Source organism: Leucopleurus acutus, assembly GCF_964270905.1.
Source record: "Leucopleurus acutus genome assembly, chromosome: 3".
In the NCBI taxonomy this organism is placed as follows: domain Eukaryota; kingdom Metazoa; phylum Chordata; class Mammalia; order Artiodactyla; family Delphinidae; genus Leucopleurus; species Leucopleurus acutus.
In genome coordinates, this window is record NC_139145.1 from 24,507,907 (window position 1) to 24,526,156 (window position 18,250).

General features: G+C 40.3%; 1 protein-coding gene across 9 annotated transcripts in view; it reads right to left on the reverse strand.

Moving 5' to 3' along the window:
• LOC309960018 (metabotropic glutamate receptor 7-like) overlaps positions 1–18,250 on the reverse strand; it is a 238,919-nt gene that overhangs the window by 216,460 nt on the left and 4,209 nt on the right. For 3 of the 9 annotated variants that reach the window (XM_082836568.1, XM_082836569.1, XM_082836566.1), the window contains exons 2-3: positions 12,239–12,320; positions 10,209–10,299 (exon numbers count right to left, since the gene is read on the reverse strand). In XM_082836568.1, coding sequence (XP_082692694.1) covers positions 12,285–12,320 — 36 coding nt within the window. In that variant the 3' untranslated portion in view covers positions 10,209–10,299; positions 12,239–12,284. Of the gene's footprint in view, positions 1–477; positions 2,882–7,702; positions 7,787–10,208; positions 10,429–12,238; positions 12,321–18,250 lie in introns of those variants that run through there. The other 6 variants (XM_082836567.1, XM_082836563.1, XM_082836564.1 and 3 more) reach the window with 6 other exon arrangements.

Below are 18,250 nucleotides of genomic sequence, written 5' to 3' on the forward strand. Positions count from 1 at the left end.
TTTGTAGTTTGATATAATAATTAAAGGTATTTTATACTTGCATTGTATTTATATGCACCCCGTCACAAAGAAGTTTCCAAAGATACCCTCAAAAATGTTACAGAGATGATTTATCAGAAATGGGATTTTGAGTTATTTTTCCTTTTTTCTTTAAATCCTTTCAATTTTGGAATTTCTACAATGAGCCTGTATTATTTTTACAATTAAAAATATTTAAATTGGGCTTCCCTGGTGGCGCAGTGGTTGGGAGTCCGCCTGCCAATGCAGGGGACACGGGTTCGAGCCCTGGTCCGGGAGGATCCCACATGCCGCGGAGCAGCTGGGCCTGTGCACCACAGCTGCTGAGCCTGCGCTCTAGAGCCCATGAGCCACAACTACTGAGCCCGCAAAAAAAAAAAAAAAAAAAAAAAAAAAAAAAAAATTTAAATTTACAACAAAAGGATCTAAATTCCTCCAGTTTTCCATTTATTTTCCACCCTGGCTCAGGGTATTTGTGTAAAAAAAAAAAAATCAGCTTATTTTCTCTTTTGTATCAATCTAAATTTACTTTTCATAAGTTAACTATTTTAGTCTGGCAAAAGTTTCACACAGGAAAATTGTTAAGGTCTGAGTATTCTATTACCTTTAAAAGCACTGGAAACTTTGAAATTATTTCTTTCAGAATTTTCATATAATACTGAAAGGCGGGGGGGAGGTAGCAAAATGAAGGGAAATAGATAGTAGTAGTCAACTTCAATTAAGAAAAAGCAACAAGAGGCAGTTTGTACTCTTTTGATACAGCAGAAGCCCCATGTGACAACTCATGCTAAAGAATGTATATATACACACACATATATATGTTTGTGTGTATTATATGTATATGTGACACACACACATAATTAATCCACAGCCTTAGGCTAATCACTCATTGTGGCAGAAACAACGAGCTGTTGACTACACTTTAATTAGCTCCTCCAAACTGTAGAGGCATCACTAGGACCAAGATAGGAACAACATTCTCCATCTCCGCTTGCATCTGGGTATGGTTCTATCCCAAAGAATGTGACCAGAGGTGACCTGAAGAGTTTATGTCTGAAGGATAACGAGTTGATAATTGTAGCCTGCAGGTTCCTCTCTCCTTTCCTTTTTAGGACAAACGTAGAGCCACTTGATGAAGGTGGTGGGTACCTGAATAACTGAGCAGAAAACTGACCCTCAGACCACCAAAGTCCATACTACACTCCTGAGTGAGTGAGAAATGAACTGTCCGTGTGTTGCTCCACTGAGGTTTAAGGTATATTATTCAGTGTTTAACTAACGCATTATTTCTTTAAACCTCAGTTGCCTTCTCGGTAAAATAAAGTCTTTGAAAAGGATCCACTGTAAGTTTTTTCCCTTGCTTATGTTTTTACCTTAGTTTTTAATTCTCAGAAACATTGCGCGCATTTTACCTTTTAAGTTAGTAAGTCTACTTTTCTTCCCACAAAGACGGGTTCTTCAAGTTATGGAGAAGTCATAGCAGACTGTTGCTTCAGTTTAAGATACGCATTCACATATGAGATGAGAAGGGTGAGGACCCAGAGAAACGCCTTTGACAGAGGGGAGTGAGAGCATACTGAAGAATGTTTAGTAATAAAGAATTCAGATGGGAGAAACGGATGGGTTACATCTAACAGATTTGCTCAAAGGAATTCTGGAAAGGCAAATATGTGAAAATGTATAGCAAAGACATGGAATGCCTTTTGGTCCCTAAATGGATTTCATTTCAAAGACGTGCATATTGCAAATACATGTACCATAACACTTCTCTGTCCACTTCTAGAATCTTCTAAAGCCTGACAGAACATCTGCAGAGAGAGGATGTCATTCCAAGATGATCGACTGCAAGTGACTAAATTAAGATAAAAATGTCCTTAACCTTGAACAGTTTTTAAAGAGATTTTAGAAGAAAGGAGCCCTCCAGGGGGTTGTATAACTATATAATTGTACTCTTTCTAAAAGGCTATTTACAGATACATAATGTTTCCCCTCCATTCTTTAAAGTAAAATATAGGATAAAAAAAATAGTTTGGGGATAATATTTGTTTGGGACAGCAGGCACTGCTAATCAGTACCACTCTCTCCTTATTCCTTACTATCAGAGCCCTGGTTTAGGAGACCCCATTATCCTTAAGGCTAAGGTGGCCAGTTTAAAATCCGAGCTGATGAGATCTAAGTGCAAGTCTGCTGACCATCTGTGGTAAAAAATTTGCTGAGTTAGACACTGCCTTTTTTTTCTTACTTAATTTCTTTTTTTTTTTTTCCTTTTCTTTCTTCCTGCCCAAATTGTTGGAACACTATTGGAGATTCTGGGGTCACTTTGAAGCTATGTGGACGTGCTAGAGATGTGGAAGCTGGAAGAGCGAAGCAACCCAGTCCCCTGGTGATGCCCTTCAGCAGCTGGACTAACGCTAGAGGGACTATCTCCAAACTTCCTGCTACCCGTGGAAAGTAAGGTAAATCACTCATTCACTTTCTGTTACCTACTAACTGATCCAGAACTCTAACCTCAGGGTTCTAGAACCCTTCTCAGTATCCCATAGTCATACTCATGTTCCGGACTCCTGATCATCAGACTTGCTTATAGCAGATGTATGGGGAGGGCGGGCTCTTCTGGAAGCCCTCATACTTCCTCCCCTACCCCCACCACACACAAATAATGATCTTTATGTCCACTCATCCTTCTATCTACACTCAGAGGCCAGGGCCCCCAGGAAGGCTTCACTGACAACCCTTTACTCCTCTCTACATGCAGAAAGGGTAGAGGTGTGGGCTCTGGAATCAGACTTCCTAGACTTGAATTCTTAATCTGTTACTTACCAGTTTAGGACGTGGGCAAAGTAGTTACCTTCTCTGGACACCCCTGTAAAAGAGGAACACTAAGTAGCACCTATGTACCTTACTGAAAGGATTAAATGAGCAAATGCAGGTAAAGTTCTTATAATTTTTTCTTGGGTCAATCAATTCTAGCTGCTATTGTTACCTTTGCCTAATTTAGGGCAGAGTCCCTTTGCCCTCCTTTGGTTCTCTGGGCCCGTCTCATTCATAACACACACCACCGCATACTGCATTCACAACACACACAACCGCATACTGCAGAGTTTTGAAAGGTGGTTCTCAAAATGTGGTCCCTGGGCCAGCAATATCAGCCACACCTGGGAACTGGTTAGAACTCTGGCACTGGAGCCCAGCAATCTGTGTTTTAACAATATTCTCAGGCAAATCTGATGCACACTAAAGGTTGACGACAACTGAGAACATCTGTCTCAGACTCTCCTGGAGGCAGTCACCAAAAATAGAGTTACAGGACCTTACACCTGACCAGCTGGAGAAGGGGTCTAGTAATTGCCCTGGTTATCATGCTTGTCATGATTTTTCAGCACATAAACGTTTGAGAATCACTGCCATTTTGAATGTGTGTTTCACTTGTCTGTGTTTCCAGTGGACTTTACTTCCTTGCAAGGAAGGTTTGTGAAGATTTGTTGCTGTTGTTTGCATTATTAGTTTTATTATGCTAATTCTAGAATCTCTGGTGCATAGTGCAATCTCAGGCAGGAAGTAGTGGCTCATTAAAACAGATATCCCAAAAGTCTTAGTAGAACTTCAAGATTAATTCCTTCAGGAAGAGGTAAAATTGTCATTAGATGCAGATGATATGATATTATATATAGAAAACCCTAAAGACTCTACATGAAAACTATTACAACTGATAAACGAATTCAGCAAGGTAGCAGAATACAAGATTAACATACAGAAATTGGTTGCATTTCTTTATACCAACAATGAAATATCAGAAAGGGAATGTAAAAAAACAATGCCTTTTAAAATCACAACCCCAAAAATAAAATACTTAGGAATAAACCTCACCAAGAAGGCAAAAGACTTAAACGCTGAGAACTGTAAGACATTAATAAAGGAAAGTGAAGATGATTCAAAGAAATGGAAAGACATCTCATGTTCTTGGGTTGGAGGAATTAATATTGTTAAAATGCTCATACTACCCAAAGCAATCTACAGATTTAAAGTGATCCCTATCAAATTATCCATGACATTTTTCACGCAATTAGAATAAATAATCCTAAAATTCATACAGAACCATAAAAGACCCAGAATTGCCAAAGCAATCCTGAAGAAAAAGAACAACGTTGGAGGCATAGCCACCCCAGACTCAGACAGTACTCCAAAGTCACAGTAATCAAAACAGCATGGTATTGGCACAAAAACAGACATATGGATCAATGGAACAGAATACAGAGCCCAGAAATAAACCCACACACCTCAGTTAATCTTTGACAATTAATCTTTGACAAAGGAGGCAAGAATATATAATGGGAAAGAGACAGTCTCTTCCGCAAGTGGTGTTGGTAAAGTTGGACAGGCTTATATAAACCAGTGAAGTTAGAACACATCCTTTCACCATACATGAAAATAAACTCAAAATGTCTTAAAGACTTAAACATAAGACATGACACCATAAAACTTCTAGAAGAGAACACAGGCAAAATATTCTCTGACACAAATCATACCAATGTTTTCTTAGGTCAGTCTCCCAAGACAATAGAAATAAAAATGAAAATAAACAAAGGGGACCGAATCAAACTTACAAGCTTTTGCACAGCAAAGGAAACCATAAACAAAATGAAAAGACAACCTACAGAATGGGAGAAGATATTTGCAAATGATGCGACCAGCAAGGGCTTAATTTCCAAAATATACAAACAGCTCATACAACTTGATGACAATAAAAGCAAACAACCCAATCAAAAAAATAGGCAGAAGACTTAAAGAGACATTTCTCCAAAGAAGAAATACAGATGGCCAATAGGCACATGAAAAGAGGCTCAACACTGCCAATTATTAAAGAAATGCAAATCAAAACTACCATGAGGTACCACCTCACACCAGTCAGAATGGCCATCATTAAAAAGTCTACAGGGCTTCCCTGGTGGAGCAGTGGTTGAGAGTCCGCCTGCCGATGCAGGGGACACGGGTTCGTGCCCCGGTCTCGGAAGATCCCACATGCCGCAGAGCGGCTGGGCCCATGAGCCATGGCCGCTGAGCCTGCGCGGCCGGAGCCTGCGCGGCCGGAGCCTGTGCTCCGCAACGGGAGAGGCCGCAACAGTGAGAGGCCCGCATGCCGCAAAAAAAAAAAAAAAAAAAATGTCTACAAATAACATATGCTGGAGAGGGTGTGGAGAAAAGGGAACCCTCCTACAACACTGTTGGTGGGAATGTAAGTTGGTGCCGCCACTGTGGAAAACAGTATGGAGGTTCCTCAGAAAACTAAAAATAGACCTACCATATGATCCAGCAATCCCACTCCTGGGCGTATATCCAGACCAAACTATAATTCAAAAAGACACATTCACCCTGATCTTCACAGCAGCAATATTCACAATAGCCAAGACATGGAAACAACCTAAATGTCCATCAACAGATGAATGGATAAAGACGATACATATATGGTACATATATATGTAGATGGTACATATATACAATGAAATACTACTCAGCCATAAAAAAAAGAATGAAATAATGCCATTTGCAGCAGCAACATGGATGTAACTAGAGATTATCATACTAAGCAAAGTATGTCAGAAAGAGAAAGACAGATACCATGATACCACTTATATGTGGAATCTAAAATATGACACAAATGAACCTATCTATGAAACAGAATCAGAGACATAGAGAATAGACTGGTGGCTGCCAAGGGGGAAGCAGGTGGGAGAGGGATGAACTGGGAGTTTGGGATTAGCAGATGCAAACTGGTATATATAGATTGGCTAAACAACAAGGTCCTACTATAGCACAGGGAACTATATTCAATATCCTGTGATAAACCATAATGGAAAAGAATATGAAAAAGAATGTATACACATATGTATAACAGAGTCACTTTGCTGTACAGCAGTAATTAACACAACGCTGTAAACCAAGTATACTTCAATAAAAAATAAGTTAATTAAATTTTTAAAAAGATTAATTCCTTCAGAAGAACAAGTACTACACATTCACAAAAAAAGCATCCTTTGAAAGTTTAAATTTTTGAATTTCTTTGCCACTTCCTTAGTTTTGATCATCTTGGACAATATATTTTTAATACTGACGTTTAAAAAGAATTGTGTTTCAGTGTTTGCTATCCTTAGAGAGACAGAAACAGATAAGTACAACTAAATACTTATTTTTCAAAAGTCTCAAAAGTAAAAGGGAAATGAAAGTAATTATATCTTCAAATGATTTTGGGGTATGTTTCTAATTTCATACTTCTGATGCGATTAAAGATTAAAACTGTATTAAGACATTTGAGACATGCCGCATTGGTATTAAATGAATTTAATTTTGTGTAAAGTGGTAGAAATATTTTCTTCAGCAAACATACCTGCAGATATAAAATCACAACCATAAATCTACAAAAAAGCAAGCTATTGAATGAAATCTGATTGGTTATTTCCCTGCAGTATGGATCTGCTAATAATTTAATTTACTACTTGCTAACAGAAGCCAAAATTTAAATATACATGTGTGTGTGTATATATCTATCTCTTCAATTTTAAATCATTCATATATATGAACAAGTATACATACACATATATAACAATTGTTCATATATATATATATATATATAAACAATTTAAATTAAAGAAAGTACATCTGGTGGCCTATTTTTTCCCCCCGATTTCTAAAGAACACCATATTCTATTCTAGGCAGTGGAATGTCAACCCACCTTAAGGGTTGTTCAATGAGCATATCTGAGAAACCACTGGTTTAGCCAATGATGTACTTATTGAGGGAGGCTCTAGTGCCACTGTCAAGAGCTTATCCACAGGAGAGATAAGAAGGTACTTGTTTGGTTTGTGAAAAGAAGGAGTAGTGAGGAATGGCAGGTAGCTGCAGGCTGATGACACGTGATGTCCATATATATGTAGAACCAACACACCCATAATTGCACCCATTTTCCATACCCAAATCCAAAGCCTTTATATCATTAATCCCAGGCAAAAATGGTAAGATTCATGTGTGTTACTATCCCACGGCTTCAAGATGCCTCTAAACTCATGTGAGTATGTCTTAGTTTTATCAGTGGAGGACAAACCAGGCTTCTATCACCAAGCCCCATTCCATAACAGGCAAACCAGTCCAAGACTTCTCTGAGTGCTGCAGGAGAGTCTATGGAAGGGGCGCTCACTCCACTGTGATGCCTAAAATGCCTTTGCACAGAGCAAACATTCAATACATGCTGAGTGAATGAATGAGTGAACTGGCTCATTTCAGGGAAATTCCATTCAACAGGCTGGCATTCCTTCCTACCCATCTTAACTGTTAAGCTTGCCATCAGACAAAAATTTAATTATAAAACATTAGAGCTGAGGAAATTTTAGAAACTGTCTACTCTCCAGAGGTATACAACTTTAATTCAGTGGTAAAAATCACTAGGAGTGATTTAGGAGTCTATCAGACCTCAGTCCAAATTCCACATCTACCATATTTTGGTGAGCAAATAACTACTTCTGAGGCTCTGTTCCATGTATGCATTATGGGATATCGTAATAATACATACATTAATTGTATGACTATCAGGGGATAAAATGACACAACCCATTTGCCATGGTCGGCTAAGTAATTTACACCAAGTAAGCACTCAAGACATTAGCCAATATTAATAGCGGAGAGATGAAAACAAAACTCTGGGACTGATGCCTACCCTAGTGGCCCCAGTGGTCATAATGACTGTCTTCCATTCAGCCTGCTCTCTTCTCACTAAGACTAAGGAAGAGAAGATGAACAAATTAGGAATAACAATTTGAAAATGGTTTTATACTCCCTGAATGAATGGAATTATAATAAAATGATTCATGAGTTCTGCAGAAATATGATGAGACTTTAGATCTTTATGTTAGTTCTCTACAAAACCAATTGATGGCCCTAAGATGTACCTTCCCACCCAGCCCCATCCTTACCAGGATCAAACATCATTGTAAATGGAAAAGTCAACAACACATATCAACAAGCTAAGTTATAAGCCAGTGAAGTCTCAGAGCTTTGATAGAGAAAATTCAGATTTATCATTATATGTAAAAATAAGATGATATGAAGAACTCAATCTAAAAAATATTACCTGGAGATCTATAATCTCTACAATAGTGCTATAAAAAGTAAAGAGCTAGAAATCTATTTAGATGGTTTTCCTTATAAGAAAGCACTTTCTGTATAACTTTTAATGTACTGTTGATGAGAACAATTCAACAAAATTCAAGTAAATACCTGCAGATGTCCTACAAGAAGAAAAGAACAGAGTTAGATGTGACAGGGGATAACTGGGCTTCAGGATGAGTAAGACCCTATACTTGACCTCAATAAAGTAACATGAAATACAGTGGATGAGTCATGTACAGAATGTCAGAATTCTAAAAGGCCAAGCTAAGTACCAAAAGGAACATGTGGGGACTCTTAAGAAGGAAATAAAATATTGGTTAGTTGATTACGACAAGGCAGAAGGGAGTAGGTTCCCTTTGGCTGCTCTTTGAAGAGATCACTTCCTTTCCCACCTAGTCCTGAGGCTAGGGTGGCATGGGCAATAGAGGAATGTGGGGACTGAGAATCATTTCTACTCTCACCAGAGTGGCTGGAAGCAGATTTTCTTACCAGGATGTAGTAGTATGCTAATATTTAAGGGTTCTTGAGGTCAGAGAGAAGGGTTTGAATACACCGGCTCCATCTCTTGCTGTGGGTCAAGTTTCTTACCTTTCCAACACCTCGGCGTCTTTATCTGAAAATTGGGGATGATGATAATGTCTCCCACCTGAGTGTGAGAACTACATGATACAGTGCATACGCAGGGCTAAATTTGGTGCCTGGCAAACAGAAAGTGCTCAGTACGGCAGGCGAGTGTAGTGACAATAAAGGCAAAGATGACGGGGGTAGTGCCGGTGTTGCTTCTGCCCCCAGAACAGGCTCTGACTGGGAGAGAGTTAAAGCACCTTTGGGTTCATGGGGGTTTATATATAAGCAATGGTTGATCAATGTGAGCTGGTTGTCCAAATGATTATGTGCAATCTAAGAAAAAAATGGGCCTCGGATCTGCTCAGCTACTTAATAATATTAGCAGCGGTAGTAGTCAAAGAAGCTAAATTTTATTAAGTGTTTATATGCCAAACAACGTGCTGAACGTTTTAAAAGGATTTACTCACTTATTACAACGAGGCTATATGCTAGGTCCTGATAATGTTATTCGTCTCTTTCAGATGTTGACTGAGCCTCAGACGGGTTACAAAAGCACCTAAGATCCCGTTGTCAGTACATGACGGAAATGAGTTCAAATCCAGCCTGTCTGACTTGTTCTTAATCACTAAGGTATGAAATTAAGCATGTTGCCCTTTGCCTGATTCTCCTTCTGAGGCCTGAATATTTCACTTAGCTCTCTGAGTGCAGAAGAGAGAAAATTCTCTCTCCTTGACCCAACTTGGCATCAATATCCAACTCCCCTTCTCAAAATGGGTTGCTTCAACGAGCAGCAATGAATGCCGGGTTGTGGACCAGTCACCTTGATGACTAAGAGTCAGACACTAGGGAAAGAAAACGCTCTGTGACAAACCTACCCTTGTACAGAAACAAGACAGAAATGGGGGGACAGGGCCGAAGATAATGGAATAAGGCATAGGAAAAATAGCACCTGGCATCGTGACAGTAATAGTAATAATAGTAGTAGTAGTAGTAATAGTAATAATAATAGACTTTACTATGCTCTAGGCATTATATTAAGTGCTTGGTGTAAGTGACTTCATTTTAACATTGAAAACAAGTCTATGAGGATGAAATATTATTAACATCATTTTATAGGCAAGAGTATTGAGGTTCAGGTAATCAGGTAAATTGCCCAAGCTCATATGGTTAGCAAGTGGAAAGCAGAGATTTGAACCAGCACCTACACTCCTAACCATTATGCTATAACCATTATGCTGAAGACATAAGAATTCCAATGGTCTTTCCCCGTAACCCACTCCTGCACTCCAGACTTAAATAGTCCAAGATCAAGAGAGAGCAAGCTTGGAGTTGCCACTCTTCAGTGAGGGTCAATCATTTCAAAACAGTGTGTTTGCTAACAAGATGCAGTTCCTGTGATAATCTTCTCAACCAGCTATCAAGAAACAGGAAGCAAAGATTCAAGTAACAGGATGTTCCTACTTACGAGGAAGGTGGGACAGCACAGTGGACACTGGGCTTAACTGTTCTGGAAAACGTGGTCCCAGTAGGCATACACACTGGTACATTTTCCCCACCTACCAAATACAAAAGAAGTATTTCATTTCCATGTTGCTCTTCAAAGTTCCACCTCATTCGTGCCTGTCATTCATCCTCTGGCCTCTTCCTGTCTCCATTTCTGTACAGAAAGGTGCTGAGTCTCTGCTCTCGGATACGAAAAGGGTGAGGGAGCCATGGTACCTCAATGTCTTTTTCTTTCATCTTAATTCTATTATGCCAACTCCACTGAACTTAATTAGAGTGAATACAGAATTACACAATTACCCTCTGTTCTATTCTTCAGATGTTATATTTTGATAAAATTTACGACATGCTGCTCTCCCCTTGAACACCAGATGAACACTAGAAATGGATGTGTGTTGACATAAAATCTGTTATAATTACAATTAAAGTATAGCTTACATAATGATAGTGTTAACATAAAATTATAGATGTGTAGAGACAACGTGGTCATGCAGTTTTTAGTATAAGTACATGCTTAGACCAATATCTGTTAGCGGAATGAAGATGGAAGAGAATTTTGGTTAAGCCACAAAGGCTGTTTAAGGACTTGCAGATAGCTAAGGGGAACTCAAAGACCAGTAAGATATTTCCCCTGCCATGTTTGCAATTGCAAAGTGAAGGGAAAATGTGAAAGTAAGTACCCCTATGGAAATTACAAGACAAGTACATTTTTTTCCTTGAGTACCTGGGTAAATGCTTAAATTCTAATGTATATCAGTGATGCAAATTTTCAACTGAGTTTGATAAATCATAAAATAATAATTATACATATATGTATATAAAACTGCATGGAACTAGACAGTTCAGAATTACGTCTAATTAAAGAGGTACCCTATGACAACTAACTTAAACCTTACAAAATATGGTTCCAAGTACCCTATCAGAGTGAAAAGCCGGAGACTGAAAGGTTTATTGTAAATGTTTGTAGTCATGGTGTCTTAACTAAAACTACTGTGTCACAAATACTATTAAAATAATTGTGACATTTTATTCACTTTTACTGCAAACAACAAAACAAACTATAGGTATTTTTTCATTTCAGGTAATTATTTTAGCTAACAGTTATTAAATGTTTTGAGAAGACAGAGTGCTAATTGCATTACTTCATTTTATCTTTAAAATAGCGCTTCCATGTAATTATTCTTAATATCTCCATTGTATTAAAGTGTATCTCTAGTTTAGACCTTTCTTCAGAACTGCAGACTTGTGTATCCAACTGTGTACTCAGCATCTCTACTTGGACGTCACGAAAACATCTCAAATCTTATATCTCCAAAACTGGTCTTTAATCCCCCAAACATGCTCTACCCCAAACTTTTTCCATCTTAGGTGACAGTAACCACACCTTTCCAGTTCCCCAGGCCCTAAGTCTCGAATTCACCCTTGACCCCCTCTTCCTTTCCATTCTTGCATTCAATCTACCACGAAATGCTGTCACAACCTTCCCAATGTGCCACTTCTGAGAATTACCAGCCACTAGCAGCCTGGTGCAGGCCAACAACATAGACCTCGAGGATCCTGTAGTCACCTCCCGAGATTCTCCCTGACTCCACTCTCTCCCCACATCCTCAAGACCACAGATACAGTTATGCTTTTCAAAAAAGAGACAGTTCATGCCACACCTCGGCTAAAATCCTGCCCCTGGCTGCCTACACTTAGAGTAAAAGACACAATGCATGTGATGGCCTCCCAGGACTTACCCAATCCATCCCATCACATATCCGACCTCCAGCCCTCCTGCTGTCTCTTCCTCCCCACTGACTAAGTCAGCCAGGGTGGCCTCCTTGATATTCCTCCAAGCTGCCCGGCATATTTCTGCCTTAGAGTTTTGGGACCGGTCCCAGGGAGTGGTCACCCCATCATACATTCTGACAACTCCCTCACTTCAAGTCTTTGCTCAAATGTCAACTTATAAAATCCACCCTGACTACCCTATTTAAAAACAGAACCTACCTGTACACTCCTCCAGCACTCCCAACCCAAGCCTCTTCAGTGAGCTTCACATCCTTTTCCTTATCCCGTAGCGCCCATCAACCTGTGACAAAGCATAGAATTTATTTATAACATCCGTTTCCACACGAGAGTGTAAGGAGGGAGAAAGCATGCAAGAAGGAGCACGCAGGCAAAGGCTCTTGTCTAATTTATTCATTGATACGTCCAAGCATAGAGAACAGGAAGATGCTTGATAAATAGTCCTGAAAAAGATACAGATGAGGAAACTAGTAGTAAGCTCAGAAAGTTTAAGTAACTTCCTCAAGGTTTTAGAGCTAGAAGAGGGTCACAGTAGAATTCACACTTGGGGATGTCTAACTTCAAATCTCTTAGCCTCTCTGCTTTTTTTTTTTTCTTTTTTTCTTCTCGGTACGCGGGCCTCTCCCTGTTGCAGCCTCTCCCGTTGCGGAGCACAGGCTCCGGAGGCGCAGGCTCAGCAGCCATGGCTCACGGGCCCAGCCGCTCTGCGGCATGTGGGATCTTCCCGGACCGGGGCACGAACCCGTGTCCCCTGCATCGGCAGGCGGACTCTCAACCACTGCGCCACCAGGGAAGCCCCTCTCTGCTATCTTAAGTCCATGCAATTCAGGATTTGTTTTAATCAGTGCCATGGAAATTCTCACTCCACTGAATAGGATCACTAAAGTGTTCTCTGTCTAGATTTATATATATATTTTCCATTTAAACAAAGGAAACAGAAGAGGGGAATTCATCATGGGTTATTGCGGTAGTTTTACAGCAATGTTAGCAATAATGACATTTAAGTAATAGTGATATTTAATGATAGCATAATAATAATAAAATAATAGCTCTTAAATGTATTGAAGACAAATCGCATGCTAAACTCGGTGCTAAAATATTTCCATGTATATTTTGTGCAAAATCCTTATGAATATCCTATCAGATGAGCTTTATGTGTAACTCCACCAGGAATACTTCTCTTATTCTGCTTTCAAAGATAAGGAAACTGATGAGAAGTGTGGTAACCGTTTGATCAAGATGAGACTGGTAATAAGTTGTGAGTATGAATTTAAATTCAGGTCTAACTCCAGAATTTGATTCTCAATCCATACATGAAAATTCTGATAATTCCTTTGATAAGGGTATGTCCTCTCCTGGAAAACATCCCCCATTATGTCTGCCTGTGCTCATACCTTCAGGACACAGTCAAGTTTGAAACATGATAAAAATGTTTAAATAGTATGCTTTAATAAATGGAAATATCTTCATCTCAACAATAACACAAAAAGGCAGGCTGAGCCCTTTGAAGTGGCTCTCTTCCATCCAGAACAAGAGAAGGAATCAACAGCTGCAGAGTAAAGAAAGCATGAAACCCAGAGATGGAGGATTCTGTAAATGACCAATTACAAGACTATTAAGCCGCACTTTCATAGCAAGAGGCAAAATATTCCATTAAACTGAAAATTCTTCTACCCCTCACTCCAAGGCCCACACAAACATTAATGTTGCATTTATTAGGATGTATTTCCTGTGCTCTATCAACTTGACTTTCAGCAACTGTATTAATACAGTCCTTTCGCTTTGCACATATATCTGAATGATGGATTCCATTACTGGAGTTTTGTAGAAAGAGTGGAGTGAATGCAGTAAAGTTTGGGAAGAGCCATCATAATCCATAATGATGGGCACTGAATCAGGACAAGAAGAAACCTCTCTTCTCACTTATTTGAATGAAAATTCTACTATATATTTATTGCCTCTGTACAGGGCCATGTGTTGAATAATGGAAAACAAGCATCTTTCATTTGGAGGTAGGATTTGTGTGCTCAAGTTTCGATGGGCCTGCAGAATTAATCTTGTTTTAGAAATGAAATAAAATGTAATTTCTTACTGTAAGTAGATGTGGTTAAGCAACTGGCAACTTTGATGTCTTTAAATCACTGCAGTTTCGGGGTAGGCAAATCTATCATTATTTCAAGCACTTCTTTATTGGTGCAACAATTGAGCAGTGTACATAGTGGTCAACAACCTGGGCATTGTCAGACGACTCTAAGTTTGAATCTAGACTTTGCCACTCACCAGCTATGTGACTTTCAGCTATGAGAATCACTTTCTTCAGCTTTACAGTGTGGATTATTATATGCCCTTTGCAGAACTACTGTAAGAACTAAATGTATATGGGCACAGTGGCTCATAGTAAGGGCTCAAATTAGTATTGTGGTCACTACTAGTAGTATTGAAAAGAAATTAGAACTTCTATTCTCATAAAGTGGGATATGTGTCCCTTTATCATTGTAATTTCATATCATTTTACTTTTGACCTTATAATTTAATAGCTTGATCCAAGAAACATTTAGCAGTAAATATAATTGAAAGAAGGTTACTTGTCAAACATGAAATACTGTAGTATCAAGTGTGCTGGCACAATACTCTTCTCAGATAATTAACCTGTAAAAATATGTTATTGTCTTCTTTTTAATTAAGCACATTGAACATATATATTTACTGTGCCAATTGGCGAAAGGTCCATTAATTAATCAGTCTAACTATATGTTGCATAAATGTCTTCTAAACATAATCGTATATGTATTTTATTTGTTGGGAAAATGTGTTTGAGATTGTTCTTTTCTGCCTATTTAAAGTAAAAGAGGGTGAGAAGTAGAGTTAGGCTTAATGTACTTTGTACTCTATTATGCCATGAAAATGCTTCTGTGCCCTGGAGACAACAACAAAAGATTTGCTTTAATGACAAGAATCAAGTATGTTCTAAAGCTTCCAGGTAGGAGGCGTATAGGTTGCAGTTTATATCAGAAGTCTTTGCTCTCTCTCTCAACTGCGTCTAGATGGGAAAGATGTGGTCATAAATGCTTCAAGGTGATACAGTAAATGTTGGAAAGAGGGGGGTAGGAGGCAGAGTTTTGAATATCTCAAACCTGAGCTAGAAGGATTTTACTTAAAGAAAATAGCGGATATGATTTTTCACTTAAGGAATGCCAGTCAGCAAACCTGACATTAATGTAGGAAATTAGCTCTTTTAGCTATGATGCTTTCAAATGCACATGGCTGAAAACAAATTCAAAATACTCAAAGGAAATTTAAAAACAAAAACCAAACAACAACAACCACCTCAACAAACAAGTACTAGAAATTCAGGGATGCAGCCATATTCAGATACAGTTGGAGCTGGACGTTCCAGAGTATCAGCAGGGTTCCAGCTCTCTCTCCATCCCTCAGCCCTGCTTACCTCTGCAAGACTTTATTTTATAGAAAGTCTCTCCTTGTGCTGGATGGTCACTGGGAGTCCCAGAGTCATATCTCCCCAGATTAGAAATTCCAGAGAGAAAAGACAATTCTTCCATTTTGCTCTGAGAGAAAAGTCCTGGAGAGCAGTCTGATAGACTTAGCCGAGGTCAGACGCCTACCCATGAGCCAATCACCTGCTTTACTGGAGTTCAGTCCCTGGGCGACTCATCCCCGGGGCCCGTGAGGAGGCAGGATGGCATTATCTGGCAGTTCTCCAAGAAAAGCCTGCTGTTTTTTTGTAAGATGAAAGGGGAGAGGACATGGAAAATGAAACCTGTATCTGCTTCTGTAAAATCCACAGAATCTTACTCTCTGTCCTGTGTCGATGACCATGCAGTAAGCTGACCCAGGAGGTCATTTTTCCCACAACAGTCTTTATATATATGACTAAGGAACACACTGGTAAAAGAATATGGGAGAAAGTCTGAGTATGACAAGTCAGCTAGACTGATATTAACTAAAAAAGCTGTGTGAAAATATCCTTAAAAAGTTGCCCCCAACTCACTCAAAGTCCAAAGTTGGAGCTGGAAATACAATGTCATGGAGTTTGGATAAGAACAGGTTTTCTCCAAGTTGAACTATGACACAGATTAGAGACTTCTAGAAACTATACTTTTTCAAAGAAAAAACATCACATGAGAAAAATGAGGCCTAGAAAAATTAAATGACTTAAGGTAACATAGCTAATAATTGGCAGGACTGAGACTAGAGTACATACTTTGTGTAACTGGCTATGGTTTGTTTGTTTCTTTCTTTCGTTATCACTTCAAAACGAGACAAACTTAAAGAAAGGAAACACAACCAAAACTCAGTGGTTGGAAAAGAGATGGATGTGAACGCCCACTTGTTTCTTACGTATAAAGTTACCCCTCGCAGTGTTTTGCAGGAGAAAACGCTGGCTCTTCCCAACGTTGATTACATACACAGAGATTCCAAAGACAAGACAAGTGCTTTGCAAACAAAGTAACTAGAACCAGCTCAGGCTTCCCCGCGCCGGGTCCTACGTTCCACGGTCAGAACCACCAACTGTATCCCCCCGGGGAACAAGGTGATTCAGAAAAGCTGGCGTTTTCAGAGAAGGGAGAACACTTAGCCGGGAAGAGAGGAGAAAACTTGCTCAGCTTCTTGCTGGGGTCTGAAACGATCCCAACAGAGTCCTTAAACCCCTCAGGTTTCCCCAATCAAGCACCCTCGCCTCCAACCTGGGCCACCCCAGATCTGACTATCAGACGACAGAAGTCTGCGGACGCACGAAGAGCTAACCACCCCACGAGAGGGACCTACGCGCGGCCGCGCCCACTCACCCGCCGCTCCCCGGGAGACGGGAGACGAGCCCGGGGTCCAAGTCCTGGGCGTGGCTGACTCACCCCTCTCCGGGCCCAGCTCCAGCTCACCTCGGCGCGGCCCGCCTGGGCGCCGCCATCTTTACCACGAAGGGGGCCTCGCGCCGGAGGCCCCTGAGAGGGCGCCCTGAGCGGAGCCGGAGCGCCGGGGAGCCCCAGGTCGGCGCCCTACGTCCCCCGCGCGCTCGCGCAGCGTCCACGCGCGACGAGAGTCCCTCACGCAGCCCCCGACCCAGGCTTCCGCGGACCCGGCGCCCCGCGCAGCCCGCACCGCGGCTCAGGCGGCGCCGAGCGCGGCCCGGGCGGAAGAGCGGGCGGGGGGCACGCGCTCGGTAACCTGGCAACGCGGAGCAACCCGGTGTCTCTGGCGAACCCCAGCCCTCCACCGCGAGGAAGCACGGACCCCTGCACCCGCCGTCCAGCCCTCCCCGCCGCTCGGTCGCTCCGCCCGCTGCTGCCCGCTGGCTATGGTCTTTTCAATCCATGATACAACGTCTATATGTAACGAATCTGTTAAACCCTAAATGTTTATGATATTCAAGTAATCCAGTATCTGAATTATTCTTGAAGATAAAACATCCAAAGACTTCTTAATTGTATGGGTATACATACATAAAATACACGTGGAGGTAACTTCAAATATAGTATGTGCCTGTCTCTATTCCTTCCCTCTCCGCTCTTTTAAAAAATGCCCCTTTAAAAATTGCCCACTCACCATCTGTTAGGTAAATTTGCTGAAACACAGTAAATGTGGAGACAGAAATTGTTATAGAGACTATTCCAAATGGCACTGACACCTGTATTTATGAAATGTTTAAAAGGGTAAGTTAGAGTTGTTTTTTTTTAAAAAAAAATCCCACTATAGTAACACCACATCATCCTAGGTGCCCAGTTCTATCCAATTACATAAGATGGAGAGAGAGAGAGAGGAGGAAGAGAAAGAAGAAAGGAAGAAAACCAAGTACTTATGTATAAAATGTTGCTGCCAAAGTTTGAGATTATACTCAAGCATCAATGAACAGAAGGAAAACACTTACAAATTTACAAATGTATTTCATTTATGGTATGAGGGACACAGGTTTACATTTGCAACACGCTCCCACAAGGGTCAAATTGACCACTTTTTTCTATCTAGTTGCTCTTGAGAGAACAAAACAATTGAAACAGATGCCATTCAATTCCAAGTCTATAGCTTAGACCATGTCACTGCACATGAAATATTGTTCATTCAGAGTCAGCACATAGCAAGAGTAATTTATACTCTCAGAGTGTTTGCTCTCAAGTCAATAGCAGAGAAGCCTTGAATAAAAACGTTCCCATTACTTTCCATTGTGATAGATCTTACTTATAGCCCATGAAACAGTGG